Source organism: Accipiter gentilis, chromosome 6 (assembly GCF_929443795.1).
Source record: "Accipiter gentilis chromosome 6, bAccGen1.1, whole genome shotgun sequence".
Classification (NCBI taxonomy): Eukaryota; Metazoa; Chordata; class Aves; order Accipitriformes; family Accipitridae; genus Astur; species Astur gentilis.
The window spans coordinates 20,450,960-20,467,439 of NC_064885.1; the positions used below are offsets into that span (position 1 = coordinate 20,450,960).

Below are 16,480 nucleotides of genomic sequence, written 5' to 3' on the forward strand. Positions count from 1 at the left end.
GCCCCTACCTCCTGCACCCTCTGCACCATCAGAAAACTCTTTGTTCCATGTCCCGAACCTCAGGGCTCCGATGTGGGGTTGTGACGCAGCACCGTGCCTTGGACTTGGACTTCAGCTGGCACCGTGCGTCAGGTTGCCGGTGAATTATAGGCTGGAGGTTTTCTGCTAGTTCCCATCAGGGCATGGAAGGGCTTCGGGCTGTTTCTGTGTCCCTGGTAGGTAATTAGTTGTATATTATTCTCACCATGACAAATGCGGATCGGCCTGAATTGAAAAAAGCCCACATCTCTCCCAGCACAGATCAAGCTGACATTGTCCATTAGTGCAGTATAATACACAACGTGATTTTAAAGCAGAAAAATACATTTTTATGGAACAGGTCATGAATTTCTCACAAGCTACTAGGTGAAACCTTGCACCCACAGATCTGATGCATTACTGTTGTGCAGCAGTGTGGGACTTGCTGGCCTGGTTTCCTGAGATGTCCTGAAGCTTCTCATGCTCCGCTGCACTGTACGGCTCCAGCTGACGGCTTCTATCTTCAGCTTCTTCTTAATTCCGTGTCTCCACATCCCTTTCCTGCACTCGCTGGGGAGAGTTTGGGTCAGACTGCTCGATGCCGTAACTTTTTGCTGCTCTGAACTTTACATGTTGCAGTTGCCTTGCCTGCGGTACAAAAAGCAAGCGACATTGGCGGGTAGAGCTGCCTCCTGTGGACCCACGAGCTCCTGCTGGGACCCTGCACTGGACGCGGCAGCTCTTGCTGGGTGGATCGGGCAGCCAGGCATGGGGGGGGGGGGGGGGCGCTGAAGCTCCTCTCACTTTGTACTCACAGCTAAGCGAGCTTGTGTTATACAGAGTGAGAATTTAGCCACAGTGAGGTGACTGGGTGGGTGAAAAGCAAAAGCAGTTTCTGTAGTGGCACCTGAATTGGTGCATTGGGGTTTGCACAGGGTGCTGGACCTACACACTGCCCTGGGGACTGCAGGGTCTCCTCTCTTCCCCCAAGCCTGGGAGGCGTTCCCTTCCCCTGAGCTGCAAGTTTACCAAATTAAAAAAAAATATTCAGACATAAGCAAAGATAGTCTTCATACCCAGGCAACAAACACCATCCCCAGCTGTCCAAGAAAACACAGCAGTCCGGAGGTGCTTGGCTGACATGCCCAAGCAGCATGCTCAGCCACTGCACTGCCCCATGTGTTGCATTCTCAGATATATATCCCATATACTCTGCACTGGCTGTGTCTTTTAGCAGCCTGGCAGCAACCTCCAGTATTTCACAGTTCAACTTCTCACCCCTGTGAGATGGATTTTCATTCCTGGACCCTTTACACATCATCCACCTGCGGCATCCCGTTGGCTTCCCTGCTTAAAGTCCCCTTGTCCTCCTCCAGTTCCCACCCTGGTGGCTCCCTGGGCTTGGCTGTGAGGTCCTGCAGGAAACAGCTCCTAACAGCATAAGAAAAGAGATTCCTGGTGCTACCTCTGATGTGGAAAGATCTCACAGAACACGTGAAATGGTCAGCCAACAGGTCTTCCTGAATCAGCCTGCTTAGTCAGCTGAGTGCTACAGCTCAGACATAGAAAAATGTTTCTGACCACACTTGCTGTCATCCCTGTGTCCAACAGCATGGAAGCGCAGAAGAATTTGCACTGGGTGGTGTGGCTGGGCAGCTGCAGCAGTGCTGGTTCGGTCGGTGCGGATGCTTCCCTGGACCAGCACCGCAGCCTCTGGATCGAGCCTGGCAGCGTGCTGGTGCCAATGGGGGCTACCCCATCCAGCCCTGCCATGCTCAGCACCTCACGGGGCTGGACATGAGGGTATAAGCAAGTATATATATATATATACACACATATACACACAGACATAAAATTAAAAGATATAAGAGCAAGTGTGTGTACATATACATATATTGATATATACTTGCTTATATCCCCCAAATACATAGTTGGTCTTATATAAAGATAGAAAAGATAAAGCAGCTCTGGACCCAAAGCAGGCAGGGGGACACACTGCCTGCCTGAGGTGACGGGACCTTGGGGAATGGCTTGCCAAGCTTGCCTGGGCCCACAGCGTGAGGTTGACGAAATTTTGGCAGTTCATACATCCCACTTATGAGCTGGGAATAGTTGTTTTCAAAGCCGACATAGAAAGGGTGTGTATGTCTGAGTTCAAATTGTTAACCTGTAATTATGCTAAAAACATTCAAGTTTAAACAGACTACGAGAGAAGAAGGAATTAAAGGCAAGCGCTGGTACAGGGATTTGACACCAGTTCCTGGAAAAAAGACACTACTGCTTTACAAATGACCCTTGGAAAAAAGATCATGCAAGTCATGGGTTCAGTGTGATTACCATCCCCGTGTAGTATACTGCAGGGAAATCCCTGAGCAGAGAGAGTACAATTTTTCTAAGCTCTTAGAAGCAGGAATTAAACTCAACATGTGAGAGAGCTCTTAGTACACTATCAATTCACTAATTCACAGCCATGACTGAGACATCCATTGTGAATTAATTAATCCTTGCAAATTAGGAAGCAAATAAACACTAAAAAATCCAAGTTACTTCACTGGGAGAAAAAAGGTAGTTAGAAAGGCAAGTACTCAGGTGCTTTGCCTAGGAGGGACAGAGAGCTGAATGGGATCCTTGGGGTTTTTGCTGCTGGTTTGAGGCCCAGAGAGCCCTGTGGCTCAGCTTCAGCTCCTCTAATCACCATCCAACACCAACAAACGGCGAAAGTTGGGAAAAATAATAGCTCGTCCCGTGAAATTAATCCTCCTTCGAGCAGCTCTGTTTTGCTCACCTCTTTTCCCCCTTTGACCGTACCTTACGCAGAGCCAGTGTGCCCCGCACGGGATGCCGGGCCCTGCGTGGCAGCAGCTAGCTCTCCAGGGCCAGCGTCCCTTAGTTCTCCTTGAGGCCAAGAGCAAGTAGAGGGAGGCTGCCGACAGCACCACGGGCTCCTGCGGTTCAGCCAAAAACCAGGATGGGCCAATGCAGCCCTGCAAGAGCATCATGCTTGCAGGGCGTCATTCGCACCAGGCTGGTTTCCTTTAGGGAGTGGTAACATAACTGCCTCTCAAATACGATTTTGAAGGAGGTCCCCAGCAGCCTCGAAGGTCTTTGTCCCACCCTGTCCAGAGGGATCAAGGCTTATTTTTTAAGCCCTCTGCTGCACCCTCCTCTTCCTCAGTACTTCACACAGGGGAAGGAACTCATTGCCTGGTTTATCTTTTATCTTTTCCAGGACTGTAATGCAGTAGGACACGTGTGCACTTTCCCTTTGGAGGGCGTTTCTTCCTCTCCCTCACTACCCTGCTGCAGGGGCAGGTCCCAAGTGCCTCTTGTCATGTCCCGCACGGCATCTCCCCAGGTCTTGCAGCCTGCCACAAGCTTTTCGATGTCACTGTCCATAGCCCAAACAGGCACAACTCCAAGCAAGGTAAACGTCGCTCCTACAAAAAGCCCCGTGCCAAGTTTTGTGGGCAGTGGTGCACATGAGAGCTCCCCAGCATAAGCCCCGTTTGCACAGAGCCCAAACCATCGTAGGAAAGCGGGGCAAGGAGCACAGAGGCAGAAATAACTGCCCATACCTCGGGTATCTCACCGCCTTGCCGTGCAATGGGGTGGAGGTGTTCCTCTGACACCTACATGGCCATCTTAACAGGCACAAGACAGACTGTCTGAAAAAATAATCTGAGTCTTCTTGCCAGCTGCCTTAACAAATGTACGAAGAGGAAAGAAAATAAACCACATCCAGTTTATGTTTTAATTGGGCATGGGCATGCATTGGTGTGATTCACAGACCAGAGCCCAGGTTCCTAGTCCCTGACAAAGTGTTTCAGGGAAAAAGCTTTGGGGAGGAAATATTAGGAGTAGTGATGACTGCAGTTATGCTGAATATCTTCTACTTAAAGTTTGGAAGAACAAGCATCCCGAGTCTTTCCGTGGACTTTGGACCAAGCTGAAGTGGCTGAATTTAATCACCCAGGTTTCACAAGTGCCTGTGACTGTTTCCGAAACTGTGTTTCACCTGTTACGGGCTGGGGATGTTCACTGCAGACTCGTGAAGCTTTTCTGAAAGAAATATCTCTGGGTGAGTATTTTGTTACCTCTCAGTTCATTCAATTAATACATAATGAACAGACTCACACCCCCCAAAACCTGTTTACAGTAGAAAGCACAAATAAAAGTAACTGTCATCCATATCGGTTCGTTATTTTTCTCACAGGGATGCTATGATTTATCCTCAATTCAAGGTGGCATTTCAGAATTAAAACACATTTTAAAAATATTATTGCAAATCACAAGAACTAAGGGTAGCACGTAAAGATTGTCAGAAAAGAAAAACAATTGCCAGAAGAGTCATAGGAAAAAAATCTGTTGCAAATTCCTTTCCTGGACAGCAAGAAGAGCAGTGTGTCATTCTGCAGAAAACTTTTTATTACTGTGGAACGATTGAAAGTTATCTATAAAGTGCAGCATCCATTCTAGTGAGAATCTACTACTAAAGCCAAAACCAGATTTCCATCAGCGTGGTAAACATGAAAGGAAATAACAGAAGTCGCCCTGAAAAACAGCATGATAGAAGAATGTATTTCCTGAGTTTAAAAAAAAAAAAAAAAAAAAAAAGGCAAAAGAACAGTCAAATACATCAAGTAATTCAATAAAACTGGAAGCAAATACATCTTCAAATCCCAACTCATGCAGGAAAGACATGTAGCTGCGAACACTGGCGAAAAAATTTAAAAGGATATTCCATATATTGGCAGGAGCCTTTAGTTTTCATCCTTTTAACACTTGTACTGTATGCAATGGCAGAAGACAGCCTAGGTCCAGGAGCCCACACAATTGCCCCCCAGGCGAGCAGCCCACACGAGTGCTCTTGGTAGGTGATGTTTTGCTCCGCTGCTCACCCAACATGCCTGAATGACCCTCATCTCCGTGAGCCAGACTTGCTCCACCTGTCCATGCAAGGGCTAGCTGCCACATAAAAATTGTATGAGGATTTGGGAGAAGTGAGGCTGAGCTACCACAGAGGTACCACAGGAACTTTCTTTACTGACCTGAATTTACCCACCGATCTTTCTGAAAGGACTGCTTTTCTTCTGTTATTTCCCAGCACTTTTATTCTCCTGCTTTTACCGAATCACTTCTAAAATAGAAAATTACTGAAGGAGAAAGGTTTTTCCTGGTTATGCTGGTAAGTTGAGGTTGAAAGCCAGGCAAGGGGAACTGGAAATCAGTTGCTCATCCACTGGGGAGCTAGCTGCTTTTAGTGACTCTTCCTCAGGCTCAGCACTACCAAAATGACTGGTGGGGATTTTTTTTCAGATGCTTTCCCTGTTCTTTTATGTTTTAAAGAAATTATGAACCAAGTTTACTACGTCTGTTCATATCCAAGTAGCGCCCACTAAGCTTTGAAGCTGACACCCTCTGGATAATGCTACGCTTTACCCCTTCAAAGGACTTTGCAGAAACTAATTAATTAGCTCGTACAGCAGGAAACAGCTGCAGTGAATGGCATGGGCTTAGTGCGGCTGTTCAGCTGGATTCAGTATGAACTGCTGTGGGGCTGAGCTAACACAGGAGCCATTGACGTGTTGCTTGACACTTAAATCTATGTTGAGCCACTCCAGCAAATACCTGCAGGGACCTTCCCTGAGACTCTCCAGAGCATTTCTGTGCCTCTTCTCTTCGTCCTCCAACTCTTCCTGATGGGATCCCTGGCTCCTGAGGAGGGGAGCACTCCAGAGATCTGCCTGTCCCCACCTTCAAAGTCAGGCACTGGTTTGGGGAAGGGCTGAGCCCCTTTCCCCCAGCTCAGTGGGATCCACCTTTGAAAGAGAGTTCATTTATGTTCTATGGCAAAATTTGTATCTTCGGAAAAATCTTCTGTGAGCAGGTATGCAAGTGAGTTGCTCTCTGCATGTGTGTATATGTACGCACCAGGAACGGGTAGACAGGAGGAAACATCGCCTTTGAAACACAACAAAACACCCAGCTAATGACAGGTATTCTTCTGGAAGACTCCTTGGGGAGGTCACATGTGTCATGGCCTCTTCTGCTTTTTGACAGAGCAAAGCCAGGGCACAGCTCCTAATGTTAAAAATAGACAAGACAGAAAAAAAGGGTTGTGACAGTGGAGGGTTTGTTATTATTTTGACATGCCTCATTATGGAGAAGCTGAAACAAGTGCAAGCTCTGCTTTTCTCCTTCAAAGACCAGCCCATGGAACATCACCCACCTTCTCGTGGCTCCTGGTTGCTTTTCATCCCATCAGGACTCTGGTCTTCCTTCCACTGAGCAACTGTGCCCCAAGAGCTAGCAGGACTTCCTACACCCTTTGGTTCCTCTAGAGAAATAAGACAGCCTCATCCCTATAAAAAAGGACAGTCTCCTAGATATATTTGGAGGGAAAAAAAAAATAATTAAAGAGGAGAGAGAGATGGTTAAAACCAGTCAGTATTTATAAAACAAAAAGCAGAATAAAACTTTTTGCTTTAATTGCTAAAAATTTTAGATACAAAAATACATATACAAAAAAATTAGCTTAGAGAGCAGGATGTGATTTTTATGTACAATCCAGGATGGACTTGTGTCACAAAGACCAGAGACCCTGCAGCTCATGCCCTCCCATCCTAAACTCTTGCATTTTCTGCTGTCCCAGCAGCAGCCAGGCTGTGCCGAGACAGAACCGGCAAGTGCAAAAAACCCAAGCAATTGTTTCCCCACTTCCTTGGGTGCTGCAATCCCAGCCCTGCAGCACCAGAAACAAGCAGAATGTAGGAAATGCTGATGATGAGCCCGGTTGGTGCCTTCCTAGCCGCCCTGCTGCCCTGCAGCAGCAGCCCACCTGCCCATGGTCCAGGACAATGTCCTGGCACGAGGGCTGCAAGCCGCTCTCCCTGCAGAGCATTAACAGTGACTGGCCTCATTGCCTCGTTTGTTTTGACAAGGTATTTTGTGTCAAGGGGTCAGGATGTGGTGTCAGTACACTTATACACATGTACTATGAAAAGAAAACTGCTACTGGCACATGGCCAAGCCGGGATGAGAGCCACATTTACTCACAGTCACAAAAGAGATATTTGTCTCACAAAGGTGAAACTTAACCCAGATCCTTCTGCAGCCTGGGGAACCGAGAAACTAAGAAGCAGCAGGCTGTGCGGGATGTGCAGGGGCTGGAATATGGGATGTGCAGGGTTGAGATATGGGTTACGCAGGGGCTGGCTGTATGGGTGCTGAGCCCCAGGTTCCACCATCTGGGGAGCCATGCACCCATGTTGCCGTGAAAGTGAAGGTTACTGAATAAACCAAGCACTTGCAGCATTATAGATGAGGCTTGTTATCAGGTGACATCTGGCAACATCACACACACACAGAGTGTGAGAAAGTCCAGAGCTGCCCTCCTGAATGAAACAACTCCTCACATGCCCCATGAGGAAAGTTTGGGAACCCCCCTTGAATGCTCCCTCGAAGCCCCCTACACCCTCTCCACCAAGCTTGGTCTTCCCCCTCGTACCACTGCTTCGGCACAGGCAAGGGGTTAACCCTTATCCGCCTGTCACCACCCACACAGCTTATCAAGATTTTCTTCTTCCTATAAGGTGTTCTTGGCCTAGGAGCCGTGTTGCAAGCAGCAGCTCTCTGGCTGTGAAGCAGCAGATAAGACTTCCTCTGGGGCCTGGAGCACTGCTAACCCACCAGGCAGGAGACGGCTTGAGCAATGGCAGGAGCATCAGCTGATCCTTAATGCAAAGGCTGGATGGGGGTGTGTGAAAGAAAAGCTGAGAATTACTCAGCTGGTACCAGCCTTGTAATTATTTCCTGTCCCAGGAGTCCATTCCCAGAGCTGGTAGAGCCAGCTGGTACCAAGGAAGCCGAGCTGGGGCTAGCAAGGTTTGGTGCACTCAGTAAAGGAGCTGGATTGAGAGATGTCAACAGAATTTCCAGAAGATATCCCATGCTGCTTCTGGAGCTGGACTTCCCCTGTAATGAAAATACTGCACGTAGCACTGCAGGTCCAATGCCATATGTGTTCTTTCTCTCTCCACCTGTAGATGTCTTCGGAGCAGATGAACCTCTAACTGTGCTCCTGCCCCTATCTACACCATAGTGAATTGCACAGGACATCGCCTTAACACACCACTTGACCATAGACAGCAAGACTCATCTCCCAGATCGCCTCCGCCTCTTCCCCCTCACCCACACTGCTCTCACCCAGCCTCAAACCCCATCACCTCCCAGCTCTCTGCCAAAAATGGTGACCTGGTACAGATGGTGTCACCCCAGCCCCCAGGATTTAACTGATACAGCCTTCCAACGCAAACGGTGTCTGGAGTGGCCTTCCCCAGCACAGCTGCAGCTCCCCTGGCTGTAAGCTCTGACGGTGCTTTTGGTCCCGCATCCCATCATGGATGGCATCTGCTGCATCGGGGCTGTGCTCTCAGCAGACTCTCCTTATAATGGCAAATGACTGCAAATGCTCTTCTCCAGGCCCCGAGCACAGACAAAGCATCCTTCGCGTTTCTGCCCCAGCTTGTTTCCAGCGCTCTCCTGTCCCGGCCGGGCTGTGGGACATGTGGTCCCCCTGCGGCTCCTGCTGCACCAGCATGAGATGGGACACGGTGCGTACAACGTCCCGAACTGAGGCCAGTCTGGAGATGTAGCCCTGGTCCCCCCCGGGGCAATCCAGCAGTGAGCAACCTTCGAGCGGCTGCGGTTTACGTGTCAGCATGCCAGGAGCCAGCCTGCCTGCCCAGGCACCGCCTGCACCCTCCGGACCTGGTGCATCCAGTCACTGTGCTGGCATGTCCTGCTGCTCCTCACATTCCTCTCTTGCTGTAACATTTTGGGAGCAAACCACCCCTGGGCGACACAGGGCTTCGGGACGGGCTGCTTGGGATTTACAGCTATCAAGAAACCTCCAGATTTAAACCTTTCAAAGGAGAGCTTTACCCCTCATTTTTAAACCTCAACCTTGAACCAGAACTGACCTTCTGAAAAACCCAGACAAAACCCTCTTTATTCATAATGACTAAAGCCCCTGTAAAAACAGCCTCTCCTCCATGAGTGTTTGCTCACGGCAAGGTGGGTCTGGAGCCCGTCGCTGAGGGAGGGAGCGCAGGGTGCGGAGGCTGGGCTGAGGTTCCACACCAGGGCCGACCCACTCCCCATGCTGGCAGCGGCCGCTGCCCCTGCCTTCCCCTGCCCGCTGCCTGCCTGCTCCTGCAGCTCCCAAACCCACACTGTGCTCCTCGCTTCACAAACCCCATGCTGCTGCATGTGCCAAAGGCAAAGCCCCTGTGATAAAAGCAGACCCAGCAAAACCACACACAGCTAGGAAGGCTTGGAGGGGGTAGGACACCCTGAGCATCCCCTCCGGCCACCTGGCAGCCTGTCCGCCGGCATCTCCTGTGGGCCAGGGACCCACGCTTGCACACCCAGCCAGCAGAGACATTTCAGAATAAGGACAAGCAATCACTTAACTGGGCACAAATCTGGTCAAGCTGTGTTCCCAGGCTAGAGAGGAGCAGGGATGGAGTGGTTCTGCCATACGCCCCACATGCAGCAGACTGGGCAGCACTCAGGAGCACCTGCTCATCTCTCCCAAGGCAAATGCAGCCCTGCAAAAGGCTCAGCCACATTAACGAGGCCGTTTCATTAGCTAGCTAGGGGCCTGGGTTGGGCTCAGGGGCCACCCCAGTGCTGCACAAGCTTTCTGGTTAGTTCTGCCAGGTTGTGAGCTGGTGTCCTGCTGGCGGCAGGAGGGACCAGCCTGAGCGGGCAGGCAGGTCTCTGGTGACATGCAGCATGGTTCCTGCAGCATGGGGCTCCTCAGCCTGGCTGAAATGGCTCCTGCTTCCCAGCCGCCATGCAGGGAGGGCTCTGCTGATAGCAGAAACACGGGGATCACCCACAGCAGGGGTTTGGGCTGCTCGCCCCAGCACCTGAACTCCTGAACTCCAAAGAAGCAACACAGCTCCATCTCACGGAGCTTTCCCCTCCAGCCTCAAGCAGGGAAGAGGCATGGCTACCTAGCACAAGGCAGCCTCGCCAGCAGTAGTGACTCTGCCCTGCCCAGAGCCCAGGGAAAACAGACCAGGACAGCGATGAGGCAGAACAAAACTTGGAGGAATTAGAGGAATAATCACGGAGCTCCTCAGCTTTAACGGCAAACCAGAATTAGTTATAGGCTCCTTCTTGGCTCTGCTCCCTTTTCTCCACGTCTCACTTTTTTCCTATCAAGTGTCTAAACTAAAATATTACCAGCTCTCATGGCAAAAACTTACTTTAAATCATTTTATTTTACCAGACAGAGAGAAGGAGGAGAGGGTGAACAAAAGGTTAGCAGAAAATACTTTCTTCTCTCAATATTTTTGCTTCCCATTAAAAAAAAATCTTTCCTCAAAAGCAGTTTCACAAGGATCTTTCATCTGGTCCTAATTGATAAATTTGGGGGTTGGTTTTGCTATTATCTTGGCAGAACCTCTTATTTAAAAGCTTAATTAAACATGTGTACAAAGATGCTGTGTCTTGTCGCATCCTTGCTGTCCCATAGTTGCTCCTCTCCCACTGCCCGTGGCTGGCAGGGAGCTCGTTGTGCCTTGGCTGGTGCGTGTGGGACAGCCCGGCCCAGCCGCCGGGCAGATACCTGCCCTCCATCTCCTCTGCTGCCTGGCGGATGGCATGGGGCAGCCAGCTCCGGTGCAGCTGGGTCTGCAGACCAGCTGAGACCATTTAGCACCTGGAGAAAGATGGTCCTTGGCCAAAACTCTGTGTTGGATGCCCTAGAGGGAACAGGCGGGGGACAAGGAGCAGACACCGCTGCTCACAGCCCTGGGGACGCGGCAAAATTCCCTTGTCCCATGGCCCCCGGCTGCCCCAAACCCTTCACTGGCAGGGCTGGGGGCCGCTGACCATTTCTCTGCTGGTTATTAGATTGTTCACGGCTCTCAGGTTTGTTTGAATAAGGCCTTTTGTTCGCCGGCGCTTTCCCACGTCCCTTCGTTCGCTAGGCAGTCGCGTGTCCTGAGTCAAAGAGGAGCCCTGGCCGACAATCCCCAAAGAAAGTTTTCTTCGGAGCAAGACATCTGCGTCGGAGGGAACCTGCCAACATCTGCCACACTTTCCCCCTTTTCAAGAGCCTTTCTTTCCCTCTTAAAAAGTGCAGGAACAGATGTTAAAAGTTGTTTTCTTTCTCCAGGGTGTGAAATGTAGACAAATAGCAAAAAAGAAAACTCCAAGCAGCACTGACCCCTTTCTCTTTCCTTTTTTTTTTTTTTTTTTGGAAAGCCCAGGAAAAAAGGGAGGCTTTCTTTATGAAGGAGAATCCCCTTTTCAGTGAAACCTGGCAGTGGGCAATGCAAAAGGAAAACGGGAATTTGCAGAAAGCTCCCTTCAGTGCTCATTTGCATTGGCCTGTCGGATCCCTACAATCCCCGGCACAGATGTCAGCCTTCCCCCAAAGCCAGGGCAGCTTTCCTGCCTGCACCCCCCATGCCTCCAAAATAAAGGCCTTTGCCCTGACTGAGAGGTGTAAAATAACTGTTTACAGCAAAAGCGGCTCTTCTTTTTTACTGTGGCACTGTCTTACAAATGAACCTTGAAATGAGCTCACCCAGAGCAGATGCCAGTGGGCAAGCCAAGGGTTTCACCCCACTGAGGCTGGGGGCTCAGCTGCCCTGCGTGGGCTGGGCATGGACCCTGGCTGGGTGCCAGGGGCCACCACACTCTTCTTGGTCCCCCATCACACCCATCCATCCCCAGTACCCACCACCTCGCCACCAGCACACCCCACCCTGCTTGCTTTGTGGAAGCCACTTTGCAGGGGTAGCCTACGTGTGATCCTCTCACAGAGCATCCCCCTTGCCCGGGAGCTCAGTGGCACCTCACAGGGCGAGGAAAGCGGGAGGGAGGGTAAAGCAGAGGCAGCAAGTCCAGGCCAAGGAAGAAAGGGACCACAAGGGAGAAGGTGCCACCACCACAGAGACCAGAGAGACCTTTCCTGGTGGCACCAGGGCTGGCCAGCCCCTGGACCACTAACACCGGAGGCACACATGGCACACTGCAGCCATGCCTGGCCAGGGAAGGATGCCAGCGGGCACTGGACAAGTTTTTCAGAGCTTTTAGACAATTCTGCGCTGGCTGACACCTCTGCCATGCTCAGCTGGGCCAGCAAGCAAGACAGCTGCCCCCTGCTGCCCTGACCGCCTTTGGGAAGATGCCTCTTTCTGCAGAAGGTCCTGGTGAAGGGGTGTTTGGGGCGCAGGGGACTTCTCTTCCTCACCCAATATCCGAGCCAGATAAAAGCTGTGTGCCCAGGTGACAGGGAGGTGCTTCCAGCCTCGAGCACCCTAGCAAACTGCCCAGAACCAGGGGTGCGCCCGCTCCATGACCCCCTACCCATGTGCAGGGCAGAGCCCTGCCCCAGCCCGCCTGCGGCCTCTTCCATACCAAGCTGCAGGAGTCGCATGGCGATATGGGGGCTTCAGCTATGCCTTTTATAAATACCAGCAACACTCCACTTCCCCAGGTAGGCTGGAAAAACCAAAGGAGTCTTCACTTGTGAGCAGCCAGGGCTGGCTGACATGAGGGGCTCCTGCAGAGTGCGGTGAGACCTCCTTTGGCTGTCTGTGCGGGAACATACCCGAGATAAGGAGCCCATCCCTGCTGCCTTTTCCTGGCACAAAGGAGAGGTTATTAACCTTCCCCTCCCAAACCCTCCTCTCCCAGCACAAGCACCACACCAGCCCATCGCGGGCCCTTGCCAAGTAGGGCGCTTATAAAACCAGGTAACTGCACCCCAGCTCTGCATTTGACTGACAAACAACCTCTGCCTGCGAGATACCATGTCTGGGGACACGTTTTCATGATGAGCCCAGGCAACAGGGCGTACAGACATGCTGCAAGTATGTTTGCATTTACACACAGGCAAACACACACCCACGTGGCATTTAAGCAAGGGACGCGATGTCCTTGCTTTTATCGCTGGGGTACATCCCCACCCACGGCTGGAGGGCAGGGGAGAGGGCTCTGCAGCCACAGTGCTACGCCGGCTGCTGAGAAATCCCACTGGTGGGTCAGGGAGGCTTGTGGTACTTCTGAACCGCTGCAGCCAGCAGAGGAAGCAGGAGCGCTTCCTCTCCTTTTCAATAAAGTGACACATTCGACACCAACCCAAAGAGCTTCACTTGCGGGACTCAACAAGACATTGCCAAATCCCGCTCATTAGCAAAGCAACCATCAGAAAGCAAAAGCACGGTCATGAAAAATGCTCCCCCCCACCCCAGACCAGGCAGAAGTGATAAAGCATAGAAGTGCGTTCTCATCCCATGGCAAGTCTCCTCCGAAGGCCCGTCTACTTCTGCACTAGAGTTTCAGAGGAGTGAACAGAAAAACACCTTTCCCCACAAAGCCACCCAGGCCTCCTTGCAGCATGGGGGAAAAAAGTCAAAGTAGCAAAAATCCCACAGAACTAACTCAGCTCTAGGTTCATTTGCATCTGCAATGGCCTGTAAGTTTAATATTAAATTCTATACAGCAGCCAAAAACTAGAAGAGTCACGTATTTCCTACATCCAACTATGTGCAACAGATAATTCAGGTTCCCAAGAGGTAAATACAGTTCCCGTGTTTTCCCTAGAGGATTTCTGTGATGGAAACAATGTTCCTACAGGCATCTGCTGTCAACAGTTTTTAATCGATCATCATTACCTTGTAATAATAATTCCTGGGAGCAGAAACTCCTAGCTCAAGTACTCTATTATTAAATTAGGAGGCTGCTTCAAAGATGTAAAAGGGCTGGGGCTTGGGTTAGCAGGTAAAAAGAGGCATTGCTTCAAGGAGATAGAGGGGAAAAAAGATGGGTAGAAGGCATTTTCCCAGGTGTAACTCAACTGCTTCCCAGCTATTGTTTCCCTCCCTGGGAATCTGTGCAAATTGAGCGAGGAGCTGTGCAAGCTGCTCAGAGCGCGCCCATTTTCCTTCCCTTCTTCCCTAACAAAAGATCCCTCCAAAGCCCGGCGTCGGAGGCTGGACATCTGTCGCCATTTGGGGGGGCCGGCGTGGTCATTGAAAAGAAGCAGTGACCTGTCAGCTTTGATTGATGGCCACAAACCTCCGGGCTCGACCCCTCATGTGGGAAAAGAAGTCCCGCCAAGCAAAGTCCCCTTTCACATGCTAATTCTGGGTTATAAATACAGCAGAGGAGCAACGAGCAGCAAAGAGCCCATCAGAAAAGGGAGTGACCCACTGCCCGAGTGCCTTCTTCCCATCCCGTCCTCCCGGCACCCAGGGCGGGCAGGCTGGATTACAATGACCGCCGCAGCCACCCCCGGCGGCACCCACAAGCTCGCCAGCACCAAGGAGGAGAGGAAGGTAGGTCCCCCCCGCACTCCTGCACCCATGCATGCCTGACAGCAGCCCCATGCACAGCACATGAATGATGAGTGCCAGGGCTATGGGCAGTGCTTCAAGGAAAGAGAAAGGGGGCAATTTTTTTCCTCTTATTATAAAGATGCTTTCTCTGAATCTGAGCCATGTGGGTGTTTTTTTCTGCTTCCTTTCTCTGCCTTAGAAAGGCTTCTCTCTCTTTCATTTGGGTAAACTCTGCTTAAAACGAGCGGAAGTGGGAGAATGGAGACCTGCTAAGGGACAGGCTGTGACTGGAGTTAGACATGGCACACTCTTCCATCCATATCTTGTCCCTGCACTGGCTTCACGCAGGGGATGGGGCTGTCTGCCCTCGCTGAACTGCAGCAGGGAGAGGAAGAAAAAACATCAACTGCAATTTTTCCTCCTCTTTTTCTTTTCCCTTCCAGTTAAGGAAACCCCTCATCGAGCGGAAGCGAAGGGAAAGGATTAACAACTGCTTGGACCAGCTGAAGGAGACCGTTGTTGGCGCGTTTCATCTGGATGTAAGTGCTCATTTTTACGCAGCTTTTTGTCCTTTTGCTGGTGGGGGATTGGATTTGGGGGAGGGCGCCTCTCTCGTTTGAGAAACTGGGCATCGTACGCACCCTTCATCATCTCTAACTGCTGCGCTCTTTCCTTATCAGCAGTCTAAACTGGAGAAAGCAGACATCCTTGAAATGACGGTAAAGCACCTCCAGAACATCCAGAGCAGCAAGTTGATGGGTGAGTGCCTGGTTGGGGCAGGAGGGTGCCGGCAGGTATGATCTGCCAGCAGCTTGGCCAAAGCACCTTCCAAACGTGTTGAGGCCCGAGCTGCTGCTCGGGTTTGGCTTTCTCCACTAGATGGGGAGATGGAGCTGGGCACTGGTTAACCCACGGGAAGGTTTTTGGGTTTTTTTTCCTTCCAGAGCAGGTTTCTGCTTCTTGGCGTAGTTTTGCCCTTGGCGGTGGGCAGCGGGAGGCGGGGGCTGCCCGGGGGGGGCGGCTGGCATCCTGCATCACCCTCCCCCTGCGCCCTGCAAGCCATTCACCTTAGAGTCAAGCCCAGGCGGCTTCAGCGACAACCCCACCCAGGAGCCTGTGCACATGGGAAACCTGATGAATGCTTTCACGCAGGGACACACCAGGCAGCTCTTGCCTGCTCACCAACTCCCTTTGTCTCCTCTCCAACGCAGCCGACTCCAAAGTGGGTCTGGAAGCCCAGCAGAGGTACAGCACTGGGTATATCCAGTGCATGCATGAGGTGCACAACCTCCTCCTCACCTGTGAGTGGATGGACAAGACCCTCGGGGCACGGCTGTTAAACCACCTGCTGAAATCCTTACCCAGGTCTGGTGAAGACACCTGCAAAGCGGCACTGAGGTCTTCGAGCCCATCTCAGCAGCCTCTCCTGACACCAAAAAGCCCACCAAGCCCAAAGGGGAGCACTCGGGGCACAGACCCATCGCAGGAGAGCTTCTACCCCACAGAGAACAAGCAGGCTTCGAAAAGTTCCTTCCAGCTGCCGACGCTGTCGGTTTTCAGCCAGGTTGATGCCGCATCTCCCAGACCGGTCCTGCAGCCAAATTTTTCCCATAACAACCCTAGAATGGGGTCATTAGATATGTGGAGACCATGGTGAAGTGTGTTTTAAAATGTTTATCCTAACCTTAGACACTCTTATGTATGTATCTTATAGATATGTTTCTTTAAAACACTTGTGGAGCAAGTCTGTTCCTGTAGGTGTACTAAAGACCAGGGTACTTCAAGCCGAAGTAAACCTATGTGTAGCCTGCATTGTAGAAGGCTGCTATTATTTTTTATTTATTTAATACATCTAAATTATTGTATAGAATCCTCTCATGTTCTTTAGTGTATATTAATTATATAGCTTTCTTGCCTTACATTCTTAAAATAATTAACTTCCTATTAATAAATACAAGACAGCAAGCAATGACCCTCTCTGGCATCAAGCTTACCTCTCCGATCTCACATAAGCCAATGAGATCACTTCGTTGGATAAAGGGGTAAATGGCCGATCTCTTCTGCTTTTTATTATTATTATTATTATTATTAGGTCTGCA

General features: G+C 50.8%; 1 protein-coding gene and 1 long non-coding RNA gene across 11 annotated transcripts in view; one reads left to right on the forward strand and one right to left on the reverse strand.

The window, feature by feature from the left end:
- Nucleotides 1-1,194: 1,194 nt before the first annotated feature.
- Nucleotides 1,195-16,480, reverse strand: part of LOC126039492 (uncharacterized) — a 45,754-nt gene continuing 30,468 nt past the window's right edge. For 5 of the 10 annotated variants that reach the window (XR_007506334.1, XR_007506336.1, XR_007506332.1 and 2 more), the window contains 4 exons: nucleotides 6,248-6,400; nucleotides 5,950-6,099; nucleotides 5,067-5,837; nucleotides 1,195-4,077 (listed from right to left, as the gene is read on the reverse strand). This is a non-coding gene — a long non-coding RNA (uncharacterized LOC126039492). The remainder of the gene's footprint in view (nucleotides 4,078-5,066; nucleotides 5,838-5,949; nucleotides 6,100-6,247; nucleotides 6,401-16,480) is intronic. The other 5 variants (XR_007506338.1, XR_007506330.1, XR_007506335.1 and 2 more) reach the window with 4 other exon arrangements.
- Nucleotides 9,806-16,038, forward strand: LOC126039491 (transcription cofactor HES-6-like). Its single transcript, XM_049802703.1, has 4 exons — nucleotides 9,806-14,381; nucleotides 14,825-14,920; nucleotides 15,062-15,140; nucleotides 15,593-16,038. The coding sequence occupies exons 1-4, from the start codon at nucleotides 14,181-14,183 to the stop codon at nucleotides 16,036-16,038; spliced, it is 822 nt and encodes a 273-aa protein (XP_049658660.1). The 5' UTR covers nucleotides 9,806-14,180.

Excerpts from the sequence above, each read along its gene's own strand:
- LOC126039491 (XM_049802703.1), top strand. The coding sequence starts at position 14,181 with ATGCTAATTCTGGGTTATAAATACAGCAGAGGAGCAACGAGCAGCAAA. Across the intron at positions 14,382-14,824 it reads GCACCAAGGAGGAGAGGAAG|TTAAGGAAACCCCTCATCGA; the intron begins GTAGGTCCCCCC and ends TTTCCCTTCCAG. Across the intron at positions 14,921-15,061 it reads TTGGCGCGTTTCATCTGGAT|CAGTCTAAACTGGAGAAAGC; the intron begins GTAAGTGCTCAT and ends TTTCCTTATCAG.